Here is a 19,054-nt window from a genome sequence, read left to right as displayed (position 1 = left end):
GCATGGCATTTATCCAGTAACAAATCAACATCACATTGTTCTGACAGTGCACAGTGCATTACCTCAAATGCATCCCTCCGCCACAATAAATATAAATTGGCAGGCTGCGAGCTGTCATTTCCACACTATAAATAGAAACAGACTATTACCTGCTCTCTGGGCAACATGTTAATCTGTGTCAACATTGTCATAATTTTACTTTAGTAACAAAGAATCACCATAATAAATACACTAGTATAAAATGAGCTTTTTGCTAAGTCTCTCTCAGCCTACACCCACATAACTTTGACTGGAAAACATGACAGTAATTACCGCAGGCTAGAAGGTGATGTTTTTGCTAGCATTGGTTTCTTGTTACTTTTTACAAATGCCATCCATTTTCTTCTGCTTATCCGGGGCCGAGTAGCGGGGGCGGCAGTCTAAGCAGGGACTTCCAGACTTCCCTCACCCCAGGCATGTCCTCAGGCTCCTCCGGTGGAACCCCAATGTGTTCCCAGGCCAGCCAAGAGACATAGTCCCTCCAGTGTGCCATGGGTCTTCCTGGGGGCCTCCTCCCGGTGGGACATGCCTAGAACACCTCCCTAGGGAAGCATCAAGGGGGCATCCTGAACAGGGGGTAACAGATTCCTGAGCCACCTGAGCTAGCTCCTCTCGATGTGGGGGAGCAGTGGGTCTACTCCAAGCTCCCAGCCACCCTACAGAAGAAAATCATTTTGGCCACTTGTATTTGCGATCTTGTCCTTTCGGTCATTACTTAGAGCTCATGACCATGGGTGAGGGTAGGAATGTAGACTGACCGGTAAATCAAGAACTTTGCCTTTCGACTCAGTCTGATACAGTGACCGCATCACTGCAGACACTGCACTGATCCGCCTGTCATTCTCACGTTCCATCCTTCCCTCACTCGTGAACAAGACCCCGAGATACTTGAACTTCTCCACTTGAGGCAGAGACTCACCACCCACCTGGAGAGTTCTTTTTCCGATCGAGAACCATGGCCTCGGATTTAGAGGAGCTGATTCTCATCCCAGCTGCTTCACACTCGGCTGCAAACCGCCCCAGTGCCTGATGCAAGTCCTGGCCCGATGAAGCCATCAGGGCAACATCATCTGCAGACAACAGTGATGAGATCCTGTGGTTCCCAAACTGCTTCCTCATCCACCAGCGAATCCAACTCACAACCAAGTGGTGATTGGTTGACAGCTCAGCCCCTCTCTTCACCCACGCATCTTGGACACGCTACTGGAGGTCAAAGTGGATCATCGACCTACAACCTAGGGTGTCCTGGTGCCATGTGCACTGATGTACACCCTTATGCTCGAACATGGTATTTGTTATGGACAAACTGTGGCTAGTACAGAAGTCTAATAACAGAATATTGCTCAGGTTCAGATCAGGGAGGCTGTTCTTCCCGATCACCCCCCTCTAGGGGTCACTGCCGTTGCCCACTTAGGCATTGAAGTCCCAAGTGGAACAACGGAGTCCCCAGTCACTGTCAAGTACCCCTCCCAGGGACTCCAAGAAGGCCGGGTACTCTGCGCTGCTGTTCGGCCCATAGGTCGACACAATAGTGAGAGACGTGCCCGTGAGCTGTGGGGCAATAAGCAAGCCCACACCAGCTCGCTGCCTCTCCCCATGGGCAATGCCAGAGAAATGGAAAGTCCAGCCTCTCTCTAGGAGTTGGTTTCCAGAGCCCAAGGTGAGGCCGTCTATATCCAGTTGGTAAGGCTCAACCTGCTGCACAACTCAGGCTCCTTCCCCCCAGCGAAGTGACATTTCACGTCCCCAGAGCCAGTCTCCGTGTCCGGAGATCCGGTCGTCGAAGCCCTCGCCTTTGACTGCCGCTCAGATCTCTCTCTTTTTAAAAATGTATTTATTTTATTTTTAATAGCATAGTAATCAGCAATAGTTTTGGTGTAGATGCAGAACATTGTAATCAGTAATCATTTTGATCATAGCCTTGGTGTGGGTCCGAGGCCATTAATAGTTTTAATTCATTTTCAGTTCAGGTTTCAGGTTTTACTCTTTCCCCATCTTACAGCCTTCAAACCTCCTACACCAAAGTCATACGCATTACTATCAGTGTTCCTTTGTCTTTAAACATAATTGCAGCCACATTTAGACTGCGTAGTGTAGAGATGACAAGTGGTCCAATCAGCAAGTGGTAATTGTACTCTGAAGAAAGCCTGTTAAATAAATGATTGGAAAGGCATTTGTACTTTTACTAATTATAGAGAGTTATGAATTAAACGTGTAGCCCTCTTTTTGCAGCTATAAACCTATATATGGTGCTATATACAGTATGTCCTTGCTTTTTATTCATCAATCCATATTACGATAAATATGAAGAAAACACATTGAACACAACATTGAATTCAGTAGCTCTAGTCTGTGCAGCTTCAACTGTAAACAACCAATTAAGCTGGTGAAATGATAGTGGTGTGGTAGCACTAGCAGCTTCTCTCTAATCACTGCAGTGAGGTCTCCAACCTGTACGCATTGATCCAGCATCGACCATTCTATGAGAAACTAACCTAGTTCTGTGCGCACACTCCTCACTTCCACTCAATATTCAGATACAAGTCCACTTCTCTGCTCTGAAGCTGACCAACAGATTGAGATACAAAGATATATGTGTTCATGGCACCTGTATTTGGCAGTGCATAAGACCGGATATAGCAATTCAGTGAGAAAATATTGCTGCACACAACTTACTGGGACAGAGATGAGAGAGGCAACAGACATAAACCAGCAGGTTTAGTTTATTTAAAGGGGGGAATTATGCAAAACTGTTTTTTTTTTTTTTTTTTTTTTTTTTTAGCTTTCTAACATGTTGTTCCCTCATCAAAAGCAAGACATTTTATTTGTCATCTATGCATGGCCCTGTTCAAACACTCTTTACAATTCGCTGTAAGATTCTGTGCAAGGCTCCGCCCACAAGCCTACATCACCCATGCTCCCACACCACACTTCTCCATAAATATACAAAAGCATGATACAAAACTGTGCACAATGACTTGACAAACCTGATGTGATGTAGTAGTTTCATTAGCAGATTACATGCTGAGGGCAAAAGGTGGAGAGACTTTGCATGAAGAGCAAAGAGAGGGGGGACTCTCAAAAACAAAAGTGAAACTTATAAAACATGTAAATACGTTGTTTTCAGCAAATATAACATTTCCAAAACAATAAAAGGTAACGCAGTGATCTAAATGTGTTAGCAGTTAATACCCCATCAGAAGTAACATAAATGGGTTCCAAAATGATTTTTAAAAAAGGAAAAAATTGTAATGTTGCCATAGCGATTAACAATAAAAAACAAAAAAACAAAACATCTTTTGAATGGGAAAAAGTCCTCAAAATGTGGCTAATTACAGAAAAATAAAACATATGAATACAACACTTTACCAGGAGAGACTGTGTTCAGTAGCCACATATATCTGGGCAGTGCAAATATTAGGTGCAAATAAAAAAAAAAAAATCCCTACTTTAAAGAACTCTGTGTTTTCTCTATTTTGTGAGTAAGGTGTTTGGCTATGAGGGCTTTAACATTTTGTGCTCATGATCCAAGTAGTCTTTGCATGTAAATATTCTGTTGTAAAAGGAGGCGCTTTGTACCTGCAGTGAAGCCCTCCCAATACACTCTTCATTTTCTCTGCTAGTGAGATGTGTCGACTCTGCTTAGTGTGCCTTTAGAACACAGCTTTGGCTCTTCTTGTTGTGACAGAATAAGGCTACAAGGAAGCGTTTCTGCTCCATCTCAGAACATCAAAAGGTCTTTGAATCGCTCATGTCGCCCAGCAAGATAAATAGGGTGTTGTTGCTTCTGCCAGTAAAGTGTAGAGGCACGTGTCAATGCTGTCAGCCCACCACAGGCTTTGGAACCAAATTGTTTACTCTTTTATGATCAAACTTTTAGCAGTGTCTTAATTCTCTAAAATGACCAAGTATGAGGATTATTCCCCCAGTGTTTGAATGTTTTATGAGGCTTTTCTAGTGGCGTGTTTTGTTTTTGCACTCATTCAGACAATATTTGTTATTAAAATTTAAATGTATGAATTCCTGCTGTGAAAATCCTTACAAAATCAATAAAGACAAAGTCAGTTTTCCAGAGCGAGCGTTTGCCCTCGGGCGAACCGACTTAACAAGCTCTTTCATATGCAAGAAAGAGAGCATTAAATCAATACGCCCAAATCAGCTGGTAGCTGCAGAATAAGTAAGTGTTATTTAAGTCAGCAAATCGCAAAGAAATTTAACAAGTACAAACGCTGGATTAAGCAGTACTGTCCAATTAAAGGGGCTTCCTCCCTATAAACCATTGCAAAGAAACTCATGTAGAATGGATTGTTTTGTAATGTTTGTTTGTGATTCTATATCAATGGTGAATCAAGGTATTTGGTTTTATTTATAGAAAGTTAAAAACACACCAAAAGTTCTTACTTGAAGTTGTATTATAAAGTATTCTAATCTGAACTCCTCTAAACCTCTTCCCTGCCACTGTTAAGAACCAAAGGTTATACAAAGTATTTATTGCACCTCACTCATTTGTTTGTGTGTTTTAATCACTCTTGTTTAAATTATACATTTGTCCAGTGCTTCTGCTGGCTCCACTAGCTGGATAACTTAAAAACTACTGATTTCTGCAGTATTAATGTAGTGTACAACCTAATATTGGACAGATCAATATTTCTCTTTATTTCTCACTATGGGTTGTTAAATATTATGAAATGAAGAGGGTTCATAGGAGAGGGAAATTACTCAACCAAAAACAATAGAGCTCTTTAATTTCATTCACGTTAAGCTGTTCTCTACAGAACATCTCAAATAAATCCTTTGACTTGCACCTCAGGGCTTTTCCTCCTCCTTTATCCCACTGAATAACTGGAGCTAATAGGAGCCGTCGCCGGAGAATCTCTTCGTCATTCTTTCCCTGTGTCAACAACATCCTTTCATCTCAAGCCTCAAAAGTGCGCTGGCAGCTTTTCTGCCTCATTAAGACAACCTGTCACCCAGAATGCAAGCTAATTAACGTGTCAAAACAGACGCCATTGTTTCATGTCGACATGTGTACACCAACGCCACCAGACCAAGATTATTCACAACCCCTCCATTTTGTCAATATTTATCACATCTGAATACCATACTATTTCAAAGGACATATTGGACCTTTATTCTATTTAAAGTGTAAATTGTGTGGGTTTGCATAAAGTAAAAAGCTTGGCAAATTCACCTAAAGAAGTAAAGTGGCTATGTTCTCTCTAAAACTTTACAAACAAGAAACACACCTTTGCAGATATGTTAAGGTATGGAAGTCACAGCCAGTTTCTAATGTTTGATCACATTCAAAGACACCGGCACCATCAAAGGCCAGCGCACACAAAAGGAGCTCCCATTTGCTCATGTTTGCGCCCAATTATTTAGGGATCTGCAGCAAAGGGACAGAAAACCCTCCAGGTTTTATTAGGCAGTGCGCATGGAAAAAATGTAGTGGATAATAAGGTAAATATGAAACGTCTGACCAGAGTGCTATCATTAAGCTGAAAATAGTTTTCTGTGAATACGAACTTAATGCAGGGGATTTTAGGAGCAAACGACGGAACTCTTTTTGGGAATCCTATTACAGACCAAAGCACAAAAGAAACACTATTTTTCACTCCAGGTTTTAAGCAGCAGCAAAGTTGTTCAATGTTGTCCATAATATAATTGGGTGCTGAATCAATTTGCATAATGGCTGTTTTTCATTCCTGGAGGTATATTATATTATTGTATAAGAACTGGTGGTTCGTTGAGAACAGTTGCGTTAGCTAAAATGAGTCGTATGTAGGCCTGTCATGATAATCAACTTATCGTTCAATATGTGAAGCTGGAACTATATATTTTTTGGCTCAGTATTTATCATCAGCACATTTTTTTGCACTACTGGGACATTTTTGGTTATTTTTTGTCCATATGATAACATTTAAGCTATAAAAGGTTGAATTAATAACTTCTATGACTCATTACAGATGCAAAATAATGACTAAAGTGTTTCATTCTGCTGTTTCTTTATTACAGTTCTTGATTTTCCAACAGTATTATAGATTTAGATATTTCTTGTGGTTTAAATCTGCTCTCGAGTGGTATAAATTAGTTTCAATATTATCGTTTATCATCTATATTTACTTCAGCCATACATCACACTTCAAAATGTGTGATTGTGACAAGCCTAGTGATACATCCACACACAATATTGAAATAATTGTTTTTATGTTATGCAAAATTGGAAAAAAGTATATTCTATTCATACACATCACCAAACTGTGAAAAGCTGCAAAAAATAAACTAAAAACTTGGATGTGTAATCAAGCAAGCTATTTCATTTGACAATTTATTCACTTCTTGTTGCTATGTGAGTCCCCCAAAAAACATCTACAGCCTTGTATGTTATCTAATAATTATTATTTTTGTCAACCTACATCACCTACAACTACAGTACAGTTTTACCCCAGCTTGGTCCCTGTGTGCTTGAATTGCTTCTTCCTGTAGGTGTTATGCATAACGCACACGTTTTCCATAGAAGTGCAAACATGAAAAGCCCCTTTACACCACTTCATCCTACAGTATTGTTGCACGGGAAGGTTACTCTGCCTGCAGCATGTGATTGTGAAATAGTCTTTGATAATAAAATTGGTGTTCCGCAAGCCTCCGCAACCAGCTCCAGTCCACGAGCATTTCCCCGGGTACTGTCAGTTCTAATGGGTCCCGGACTGCGCCCTTAAAATGCATTGTGAGCGTTATGCTGGATAATCACATTCCAGATCAGAATATATTTATGTTGAGATATAAGTTTCGATACCTCATTCTGTACATTTCCCTTCCTGACCTGGAAATGACAGCCCATAGTTTGTTACTTGCTAAAGCGCCTGTCCTTAGACCAGATGTTCTACCTTTCCCCAAAGACACTAACATAGCTAACACAGTCACAAGTGAGCCTATTAAAATAGCAACAATAGATGTGGGGGGAAATTATGCAGGAGGCCAGCATCTCACCTCATTAAGCTTCGTTCCTGTAGATTATCTGTGGCCATACTTGATGATTCTATAATGAAACTGTCGAAAAAAATATGCACTGCACTGAAGTCTTGTGCTTTGAGTTGTCTTTAATCTTACTGGTTGGTGAGTTTATGCTAAAAGCCAGACACAGACATCAGTTTTTTAATTATCTTAAATGTTGCATGCAAAAGCTATAAGAACATTTTAATAGTTGGGTTGGATCTATAAGGGAATAAGCTGAAATCTGATGTGACTATAAGATCTAACCACTGCACTCCGCTCTAACCAATGTTGTATCTTCTGTACGCCAATGGATGATAGCTCAATTATAGCAACGTGTTTTTGAAATGCGACTTCAGAGAAACGTTGGAGACGAGCCAATTCCAAATATTTTTGACTGAGTTGTTTTACAAAATTGACAGGTGGGAGACAGTGAGATTTAGGCAATTGCTGCAATTGTGTTTGCAAATACTATTTTCAAAAGTAGAACTGATGTTGATGAAAAAGTGCAGCTTATTATCACTTGTCTGCAAATGGTTCTCTTTGTCAGACTGGATTGTCACAGATGTGATTTTCAGTGGGGTTTGGATTCTGATTTTTCTGCCTGTTATAACAGACTGTAAATGGCCTCTGAAAAATAATAGATGCCTGCAGTGTCCCAGTATTAGTTAATATTGTAAAAAAAAAACACCAATAACTTTTAAGCCAATTGGTGTGTATTGTGTATACAGATACCAACATCTTAACCTCCTGAGACCTGGCGTCCTCAAATGTGGACAACACATTTTGGTTTGTCTAGGCCACAATGCAAATTTTTAGAAAGAACAATAACAGCATACAAGAACAGCAACAATGCAAATATACTATAAATATTCTTTTTTTTTTTTTTTTTTTTTACTGTTTAGAATGTTTAGAATATTTTATTTTATTATTTTTTATTTTTCTTCCTGCTCCTGTCAGCAGCTCTTCACATGAGACACATTGTTCCAAGAGGCACAATTGTTGTTTCTCATTTTGTTTTTACATTCAGGACAAATGTTGTTGTTTTCAGGGTCTTAATAAATAGGTTTTGGAAATCATTATTCAAATGTTTTGTCAAAATGATTAAAATGTCCACATATGAGGACTTTTGATTTACATAATTTTTCCTCAGAAACTACATAATGTAAAAAGATAATTCTTTGTATTTAGACTCATCTGGTCCCAGCCAGCCCAAATAACAAAGAGAAATTAATAAAGCATGGCATGCAAGAGCTCGGGTCTCAGGAGGATAAAGTGACCTTGGGATAGTCTTGCCATGTGGAGTGATGGCAGTTTACATGGAGCTAGGTTAAGAAACTATGTATGAAAGTATTTGTTTTGAATCTGAAGCGTGCCAGTACAACAATACAATAAGAAAAATCTCGTGCTGACCCAGGTAGTTCCTATCCTCCCACCCATGGCGAAATTCTCTGCAATTGACACTTTCACAATGCCAGTTTTGGGGTGGGATTCACTACCTGCTGGGTGTCACAGAGATATATCTTTGGCTGTAATGTTTCACACTATGACTTCACTATGTTTCTGTTACAAGTGTTTTATCGCTCAAAATATGCATTCTTACTGTGCAACTTGTCCTTGGCGTCACCTGCCTTCAATGGCGATAAATATTTAAATTCCATACAGTGTAATAATCCAGGTAAAGCAATAACATCTCCATGGTGACAAGCGGATCACTAGAAAAGCTGCGTAGTGCTTCTTTAACTCCAGTTTGTCATAGGTGGTTTGCTTTTTCGGTAATAGTTCTTTATGTAATTCCTAATTGAACTGTATTGTCTTTACAGGTGTTGAGAGGAGGACACCAGACACCCACAGGGACTTTTTCACACACACACCTACAGAGGAGAGAGAGAGTGAGGTGCACCCAATCACCACTGCACCCCCGGGACACATCCCCAACCACCAGCCCGTCCTGAGGGGCCTGCTCCTCCACGAACACCTGCTCACCCGAGACTTCCAGGGGGACCAACATTACTTCAGGAGGGATGGCTCCGTAGCGGCGTATCCCACAATGCCAGGTGTCTTACATGCGGCAGATATGCACGACTCTGTTACCCAGCTCGTACCCCACGAAGATGCCCCGCCATTTTCGGACATTGCCACGAAAGCAACCCCAGCCGCGACATCACCCCTAACAACTTTTACCCCGTCAACCCCCAGACCACCTTTAGCTCTGCGTGAAAGTAAAACTACTGCAGACAGGGCGCACAGTCTAGCCCCAACTACAGATGCTCTAACAACAGTCACATCTCATAGTCATAACAATAAAAACAATCCACAAAGAAATAGTCCAGAAGCTAGCCCCACATCATTGTCAACAAGGATGGAAAAAGCAGAAGGGAGAGAGAATAAAAATAAAAGCAGCACTGACAATTTCACTGCAGTGCCCAGCTTTGGAAGTGGCCTTGTGAAGTCCACAGCCACCACTATCACCACCATGCAAACATCTGGTAAGCACATGGCTTTTCATCTCGTTTTCAAAGATACAGCAGTCCAATTTTACTTCACTGAGGTTTAGAACAGGGAGTTAGATTGAGTGTGTATTATTTGGATTATGACTCATGCTTCAAAATGATCTCAGTTAAAATGTTAGTGCTGTTTGTGGGTTAGTTGGCTTGGTAAAATTTAAATTTGGAGATTAAGTTTACCTCTCATTTTGGTCCAGTAAAATGAATATAATAAAAATGAATAAATAGCAATACACACAGTTATACTTTAATATCACACATTGACAGACCAACAATATCTGAATTTACTCACAGATGCCCCCTAAACTTTTATAGTCCCATGTGCAGCTGCTCTGCCTGATGCTATGACCATGAATATGTCAAAATTGAACTATATTTGTGTTGTTCCAGACTTTTTTGTTTTATTTCAGCACCTGTTATTTTTTTTTTTTTACCAAAACTGAGCCCGTCAAAAAAACTTTCCTCTCCCATCCCCAGGAGGCCCTAACATGAAAAAGCAGGTCACTGTTGGACTTGTGTTCATTTCAGCTGGCTCACACCAACTATTCATCCCTCCACTTGGGATAACAGAGCTGCCCATGTGTCAAAAACAATCACATTTTCCCCAGAACGTCCCGGCGCCCTCTCCGCTGGGCCGTGGAGGGCTGCGGGCCCCAGACGAACTGCGTCAGAGAGGGAATGTGCAGAGATAGTTAGTGGGTTAGACATCCACACAGGCACAGGTGGGCTGTCAGAAAGATCAGTGGTCCGGGAAAAAGGGAATAACTCATATCTTTACTGTCTCCTACAGAAGTGTGCAGTATGAATTTCACTGACCCCGAGGGTAATATCGAAATCCGGCAGACGCTTGACCCCGGAGTGGAGTGCAACTACTTTGTGACTGTCTACTTGGGATATGGGATCGAGTTGCAGGTGAGACCAAAAGCCTTAAGTCAAGTATGGACTAAAATGAGACAGTTATGTATAGATGCGAGCAATCATAAGGCCTCTTATGTATCAAGCCCCAAGCTGTAGCTCAAAGAGGCTTCAGACCTCTTATATACAAAAACAAGCTATAGATGATTCAAAGGTTGTGGTTGCTGTTCAAGTGAAATGCTTAAGTAACCAAACATGTTAGACAGTTGTAACCTCTGCAGACAGACAGACAACATACAAAAAATATTACATATATATTTTTCAGATACAGTAATCCAGGTATAAGAGAGTGGACAGAGGAGATTTGCAGGCTGACTGCTTACCCATCCAATCCTTTAACAAAAAGGTTATAAAACGTAACCGTCAGGTTTTGTGTGTGCTGGTATGTGTGTTCCCAGCCTTTGCGATTCCTCAAACGCCTCATTTAGCATTGGAGACTTTCAAAATGTGCAAGCTTTGTCTTGCTGCCTCTGGAGGGCTAAGATAAGTCTTGACAGAGTATATATTTGAGAGTGTATTTTTTCCTGGGTGCTCGCTTTGAGAAACTTAAGAATATCTCTAACCACTTTTAACCACAAGCACTAGATGCTCCCTTTCTCACATATGTTTGTTATTTATTTATTTGAAAAAAAAAATAAAAAAAAATAAACAAAACTACACCAATTCACTTTTTTATCAATCTGATGAATACAAAACCATGTGGAGATACCAGATGGAGCTATACAAATGACAGAGGAGTTTGTTTCTGTCCAAAACATAAACTGTCAGCGGACTGCAGTCAATCAGAGCTTCTCATCAGCAGCGTTTGAAGCAGCGCCGCACTCAAGTTTTCAGGTCGAGAAATTGATGAAAGTAGGCATTAGATCTCATCCAGTGATATAAAGCTCATCTTATTATGCAACAAGAGCATAATCTTTTTGATGTCTCAGTGGTTGTCACGCAGTTTCAAGTGCCTCACCTGCTCATGCAGAAGTCCTTACATGGCACTTTATTCTGACCTACTCCCATACTTCTGAAACTGAAACTGTGATCTGAGACCTCAATATAGCATTCAACAAAGTGAGAAACAATATGAATTTCTATGTAGAATGCTAAATATATACACAATTTGAGCTATCTATGTCCCTATAACATCAAAAGTGACTTCACTGATAACAATTATTATGTTGATATAAGGAATTGTTATGGTTTGTGTCTTCAATATGCAGCTTAAGGCAAACCTGGCGACTCTGTTGCTGTTATTAAACCACTGTGCGTGTTACATACACTGTTATTATAGTAATATGCTCAAATGTAATGAGAGCAGTGCAGACCTGCATTATTACATAATAGAATGCTACTTTATGGAAAGCTATACTTTAGAGGATTTCTAGGTGGATTAATAAATGAAAAGTTATCTTTATAGACTAAAAAAGCCCAAGCATACACTGTTAGTCATCTTGACATTCTGTGTGATATTCTGACTGTGCCAAGCATTAACCCAGAGAAAAGGCTTGTTCTCCACACTCGAGGAGCTGTGGAGCTGTGGGAGGGACGTGACGCTTGAAGAACATGTACTTGTTTTGGCAGCCAGCCTCTATAATAGAACGGAGTCATCATTACAGTAGACAGGCCAGCAGTTTGAGAGTGAAGGAGAGGAGAAATTAGGCAAAGGAAAGCTCTCAAGGGCAGACACGGTGACTAATCGTACGCACTTGTCTCATATAAAACATAATGCGAGATATTTTCCGTCCCTTCTACTAGTGAATCATCAACATTTAAAAAAAATATATCAACTGGCGCCAAATGATAAATGAGTGGGTCTTTTTGGGGATTTTCATCAGTACGTCTTTCTGTGCTCTGCGGCAGCTTGAGACAGTAAAGTAAAATATGTATTGTGAGAATTTACTGCCACCAACATTTAATGCGGCGCCCCATCTGCTGATTCTGGACACATTACCATTCATTGGTGAAATAGCTCAAGAAGTTTGGAGCTGTGCAGAATTTGCAAGAAATATTATTACATTTGTTATCGCAGTGAGTATTCTGCAGGGCTAGGCAGACAGTCATTTTCAAACCTTAAATTGTTGCCTCAATAATTTGAAAGACTAGACTAATCATAGACGTATCTGACCAAAATAGTAGCTGACAATTACTTCTAAAATGTGTAGCCTGTCAAAACGATTAGCAGTACTAAAACTACCACAAACTGAGCTGTAAATACACGTTTTTTTTCAGCAAATTACTTGAAAGCTACGTATGGTGTTGCCTTCCACAGATTTTGAAGCAATCTTGAAACCAGACTTCTGACTGACAGGGCGAGTGTCTAATTTCTTCCACCAAATCCTTTTCCCTCCCTCCGCTGTCGATCTGAAATAAGGTTTTAGTAGAGGACAGATGGAGGTTTTCTAGAACTGGGCCGTGGCATTAAAGCGCTTAAAATCTGTTTTGGAGTTTTTTTATTTATTTGATCAAATAAATCCGATGGGTTAGCTAGCTATCAGCTCTTCCCAGGCCATCTGTCCCGCTGTGATGTGTGTGTCTCCTCTGCTCCCTGATCTACCTGCCCCGGTGACTTCAGGACCTCCGCACTTAAGCATTACGTCGCCAGTCTCTCTCTCTCTCTCAGGCCATTTTCTATACATTTCCTCCAAAAGAATGTATTACGGCGAGGATTCATTTCACGGGAAAAGTCCCCAGATGTGCCACATTCCAATTCCTTCTTCCTTTGCCTTCTCTGATAGATTTAAATGACTATCCCGCAGGCCATTATAGGGAGGATTCAGAGGGCAGCCTTTTAAGGACCTTTTTTTCCTGTCCAATTCCATTCTTGGTCAGGGTTCATTTTGGAGAGGACATGCCTGTGGTCATCCTAGGCGTTATATGAAAGAACAAACATGTTTTCAAATAATTTTACATTTAAAAACAATGTAATAGAACAATACAGCTTCTACTGAATAGCGTATTGGAGTAAAGAAGTGTAGGAAATTTGCGATCGTCTTACTAAAATACCAAACAAAGCATATATTCCTATCTTACAATGTTAAAATAAAACCCAGATCCTTTATATTTCACTATTTGTGTCTGTACAATAGCAGCACAATATAAAAAAATACCAACAATGCTTTGTTATCTAGCAGTTGCATTTTGAGCTCTCCCACTAAAACTGACAAAGGAATAATTAAGCAAGCACAAGCCAAGTTGCAGGTCAGGTCTGTGGAGAGGTGACCCAGCAGATATTTTTGTGCAATAAAAGCACGCATACTTCAATAAATTTATGGAAGATAAGTTTAAAACCACTGAGAAACTTTCCAGGCAAAGTGTTAACATCTCCAATCTCCATGGTGACGACCCCCCCCCCAGTCAAAAACATAGTGTACCTTTAATAGCAGTTGTTATTCATCATCTGCATATGTCTGCTATTTCAGCGTCCCTGTGAATTTGGGACAATAATGCTTGACTGCAACATTTATACTGTGAAGTGTACTCCCAGTAGTGCATGATTTTGTTCTGTGTCAGTTCACCTCTCCTGCCAAATCGTGCACTCCCCAAAGAACCTGTGGTGTTAATGAGCCACAAGTTGACACTATAATGAGCTGTACAGGGGGAAAATAGGCCCTTGCATAGCAGATCAGAGAAATGCTCCATTGGACGAGTGGAGGTTTTCCAAAAGGATGCCAACTGTTATAGCTTACCTTGACTCCCGGGTTAAGGATCTGTCTTTTTATTTTTCCTGTGTGGCCGCGCTCCTCGGTCTCCAGTCAATAGGCATGTTAATAAGCAGGGCCAATACTTGACACGCAGTCTCCTTTCAGCGCTGCCTCAATTACTTTATTGATCCAGATGCTCTCATTTTAATTCTACTGTTTCTCACAAAAGAAGCCAGCTCACATGGCATTGACCCGTCCTGACTGATAGGAGAGGGGATTAGATGTGTTTTGTTGGTGTTCACTGACCAATAACAAATTCAGACCCCATACTCAGCTTTAGCTCCATGGAACAACGTTTTATTTACACCTCCTGAATAAATTTACACCGAGCCATCAAGTAGGTTGTAAACTTAATTCCCGGCCACTAATAATTTGCAAAACATTTGTGATTTTTTTCTGGATACTCTGGCTCTAACGCAATATAAGAAAATTATAAGGTGGACAATAGTGAATGAATAATGCAAGAAACTGTGGAGTGACTTTGAGTGAGATGCTGTTATTGCCTTATTATTTTCATAGCGCTTCAAGTTGATTATGTGTACTTATAGATCAGTGCTTCTCAGTATTCTCACACAAGTTAATAATTGGCTTTCTGAATATAACCAAATTGATAGACTCACTTTATTAGGAGGCTAATGAGACTAAAGCCAGTTTGAAATTAGACTAAACCATAGATTCATCTCTAAAATGAAAAACTCAAACTACCACCAGGGGTAAATGTACCACAGAAACACTGATACAGAACACAGGTTAAATGCTCAGCGCTGACCACAAAATGAACTGTATATATAGATGGACAGAGCTAACCTGTAATCATGGGTGTGCTTCTGGCTCCACTGACTCTGGCTCCAATTCAATTTACATTAGAAAACTGTGGCTCCTCTCTCTGTAACTGCTGCTGTCAGGCTCGTCATTTTGGTGTTAAAATGTTTGTATTAACTCCCTGCTAAATTAGTCATACGGGCGGGAAGGGGGATTATATTGAACAGCTTCACTCCTGATTGGCTCTTTGGTTGCTATGATACTCGCGGTATGAATTCCTAATATGGAACTCTGCTCCAAATTGTCCTCTATAACTGCTAGCCTCGATGAGCTTCATTTGACAAGAGCAAAACGCTTTCGGTGACGTCACACTCACTTAGTCCGCTTCTTTATACAGTCTCAGTGTGACAAGTATCCACACTTTAAACTCCCCCCCATTTTTGTAATCAGAAACGTATGGCTTTAATTAGGGCTGTACGCCGTGATGTTACAGAGCATTTGAAGTTGAAGTGGTCACTAGAGGCAGCACACACTCGGTTTATGACAGTTTTTTGTGTTTTTTGTGTTTTTTGTGTTTGTTTTTCTTCCCAGAAAAGCTCAATATTAACCTAGTTTGAACTAAAAATGTGACTAGTAACAGTAGACAATGCTATTAATACTCTATGTACAGTTGATTTAGGGTTTAGTCTCACTTTAATTCTATTCTGTTGCTTGTGAGGTACTGTGCTTCTGGCCCATAGTAGCTGGTTTAGACCTCCCACAATCACAAGTGAGAGAAACTGGATAAATGAATGAGTTGTGTAATGCATGTGTTTCGGTTCATCCAGGCCTGTGCAGTGTTAAGCAGCACAGAGCACCATGTTTCTGAGAGACTGAGGCTGCAGCTGAATAATGGAGGCCACGGCGGCTCTGTGCCTTTAATCAAGTGAAGATGAGGCAGAGGGAAGCCTTCATCGCGCCATGCCCTGGGGGAGAGAGGCGGGACATAAAGAAGGCCAGTTTGATCTTGATGAGCTTTTTAGGGTGTCAGGGCTTTGCAGAAATGAGTTTTGGTGGGACCCAGCCATCCCATGAGGAATGCTTTCAGGTGACACTAATTGCTCCTCCTCCTCCTCCGCGAGCTGTCACCAAGAAGGAGTCTGTCTAGAGCACCACTCTCTTTCAGTGTCACCGCAGGGACAGCACAGTAAATATGCACGCTCGGAAATATGAGCAGTAATCAGCAATGCATGAATTTAAATCTATGCAAAACTGCACAGAGCAACAAATAAACGGAGTGTCAAGGCCCCGCCGCCATTTCGAAATATAAAGTTGATTTATCCGGAAGTTACAATCTGAAGTAATAAAAATATTTTAAACAGCAAACGTCATTAACTCGCAGGGGGTGTATCTGGCATCAAAACCTCATACTTTTAGACTTTGAGAGCAATACAGTAACTCCTGAATGACTCACGGAAACTCAACTTTTTAGCTGCTAATAATTCCAGACTCCTTTTTCACCTCAGCTATATTCCTTATTTAACTGCACTGTAAATAAAAACCTTTTAGCACCCCTGTTCTGTAGTAAATTGCAGCACAGTCAATCTTATATTCTTGTGTACAGGATTTGAAACACATTGAAAATTTGTGCTTTCGAAAATTTCATTCTGCACATTGATCACTGATTGATTGATTCTTATTTTTCCTTCATTCTGTGGATACCCATCAGAAAAGTACTTGAACTTTCAGGAATCACTATTTCCAACAAAATGGCATAATTACTGTAATATACGTTAACTTTATTTAAATGGTTGTCTGCTCAAAACTTCTGAGGTACTGCATGAATATTTTTACATATTGAGCAAGTAATAGCCCACGTTAAATTGTAGCAATAACCAAAATGAGGAAGTTAGGTTTTCATTTAACTGTTGTTTTAAGCCCATTCTCATTAGCACACTGCTTCAGCTGATTAGTGTGGTACCATTGTTTTATAGTGTTTGGCAGTGTTGGCTGTTTTATAACGAAGGTGAATGTTCAATTAAGATAGCTTTTTAGCATAATGAGCCCTGGAGAACTTGTATTTGGTATGGATTTATCAGGAGACGCACAAAACAGCAACTGGACGAGGAGCTTAGGAGAAGCTGCAGTCTTTAGCAGGAAGTGCGTGTCCATTGTATTGGCTGCAGGTTTTTATGGTATACTGATGACACTGCAGCTTCCAGTCCAATAGAGGTTGATTTATAGGCCCCAGAGGCAGGGTCATTTCATTTCCATGTATAGCCGGATCATTTTGATTATATACTGCTCATTTGTGCATTGCCAGTGGCCTCGGCGAGCTGAAAAAGTGAATAGCAAAGCACCGCCAGATGTTTGTCGCTGTAAATTATCAGTGTGAGACAGCCTACCTGTGCTGTCTTTATGCGGTAAGCAGTGGATTTGTAACTAAAAGTGGATGGAGATTACATGCTGTGTGTTGATTTTTCCTATTTATTCAAAAATGTTCTCTGATAAAAATAACAAATAAAAAAAATGTGCTGTTAGTGCTAAAAAATATTAAATTGTAGTTTTTAATGTCATAAAAAGTGAATGCAAAGCTGAATTGAATAAAAGTTGAATGAATAGCTGTGGTTATGTGACATTTTCCTCTAGACGTGTGAAAAAAGCTTGTACAAACATGTAATTCATATAAACAAACTGTTTAATAAGAGTGAGCAGACTTAAGGGGTTGGAGTTAGAAGTTAGCATATTTATTTGAATTATCACTCTTAATAAACCATTATAACTATATTTGTTCAACCTTAATTAAGGCTATTAACAGTGCAGTTATTATGAAGTGTTACCAAACAATAGAAACATTTTTGGCATGTTTTAATCACATTTGTTTCACGTCAATGGAAAAGGATTTGTTTTTATTAAAAGCAGTGTCTTATGGTGGCTCTGATTATCTGTTATGTGAGACTTGCTGTCAGATAGCAGAGGGGCCTGAAGTCCCAGATGAAATGCCATGGCAGGCTGCTTTCTGCTTAGATGTGATAAGAGCAGCTCCTCCACCGCGTGCTGCTCACCGGCACGGCCCCTCGCTGCAGCACACAGGTGGCCCCCGCGCTACAAAGGTCACACTGCAAATGTAGAGATTAAAGCTTCAGAACGCCAAATATCAAATCATTGTACAGAACTTTTTGTACTCAGCATGGAGTGTGAAATATCAATTGTACTTTGGCCTTGCAGGATAGTCTGTTCATTATAACAGTTTGACTGAAGAGGCGACGGCTGCCGTAGAGAAGCGGACTTCCACAAGTAGTTTCAAATATAATAAGTGCTTGATTTAACCAAATCACAAATGTTTTTCTTTTACTTTAATTTATTCCAAAATGGAAATACCACATTGCAGATGGTATACTGTGATAATGTTGAGCATGGTGCAGGAGTGTGCTTGGTCAGCCAAATCCACTGTCACAGATGTGGCTGCTGAGGCAGAGGTTTTGGCTGCTGGTTACAATAGACCTGCTTCCATCACAATGTGTGTGTGCAAGTGTGTGCATGTGTGTGCATGTGTGTGATGGTCTCCTGGCTCTTTAATGTTATGAGTGCCGGTCCACGTTCTCCCTGTAGGACGTGACTTCCCCACAGGGACATCCTCCACTACCCAAATGATTCCATTTGAAGGTTAAGAGTTGTTTCATGGTTTAGGTTAGACTGCATTGCTATCACACTAGATCAATGTAATGTCTCTTAAATCAGTGGGAACCTTATACTGTACAAGTGTAGTGTGTGAGGAGCACAAGTGTGAACGAGGTCCCTCTGGGCTTTTGGCTGCAGTGCTGCTGAAGATAAGACAGTCTGATGTCTCCTGACATGCCCAATGATTCATAATTGAGGCAGGACAGCTGTTGCTGCTACTCTGACAGGTCCCAGGGCAGTGACAGATGATAGGGCCCTCTGGGGCAGCACTGTATATCAGTCCAAATGTTCCCTGTCCACTGTGTCTGCTCACCTGCTCCTGTAAGCCTATCCAATAATCAAGTCATTTGGTGCTGTTTTCCCCAAGATGCAGTTTCATTAACATCTGTGCAGAGGTGGCACTGTAATTATAAAACATAGCACCAATTTAAACACGAGGTAGAGTGTATAGTTGAAAGGTGCAACACTGGATAAAAATGTAATCTTTGT

General features: G+C 40.5%; 1 protein-coding gene across 2 annotated transcripts in view; it reads left to right on the top strand.

Annotated features, from left to right (window-relative positions):
• The window catches only part of LOC117380970 (seizure protein 6 homolog), a 78,055-nt gene that overhangs the window by 33,369 nt on the left and 25,632 nt on the right, over window positions 1-19,054 (top strand). For both annotated transcript variants that reach the window (XM_055226983.1, XM_055226982.1), the window contains exons 2-3: window positions 8,856-9,521; window positions 10,330-10,451. In XM_055226983.1, the coding sequence (XP_055082958.1) occupies window positions 8,856-9,521; window positions 10,330-10,451 (788 nt within the window). The remainder of the gene's footprint in view (window positions 1-8,855; window positions 9,522-10,329; window positions 10,452-19,054) is intronic.

Source organism: Periophthalmus magnuspinnatus, chromosome 14 (assembly GCF_009829125.3).
Source record: "Periophthalmus magnuspinnatus isolate fPerMag1 chromosome 14, fPerMag1.2.pri, whole genome shotgun sequence".
NCBI lineage: Eukaryota > Metazoa > Chordata > Actinopteri > Gobiiformes > Gobiidae > Periophthalmus > Periophthalmus magnuspinnatus.
Note: the sequence above shows the minus strand (reverse complement) of the source record. Positions and strands in the feature narration are given on the sequence as shown.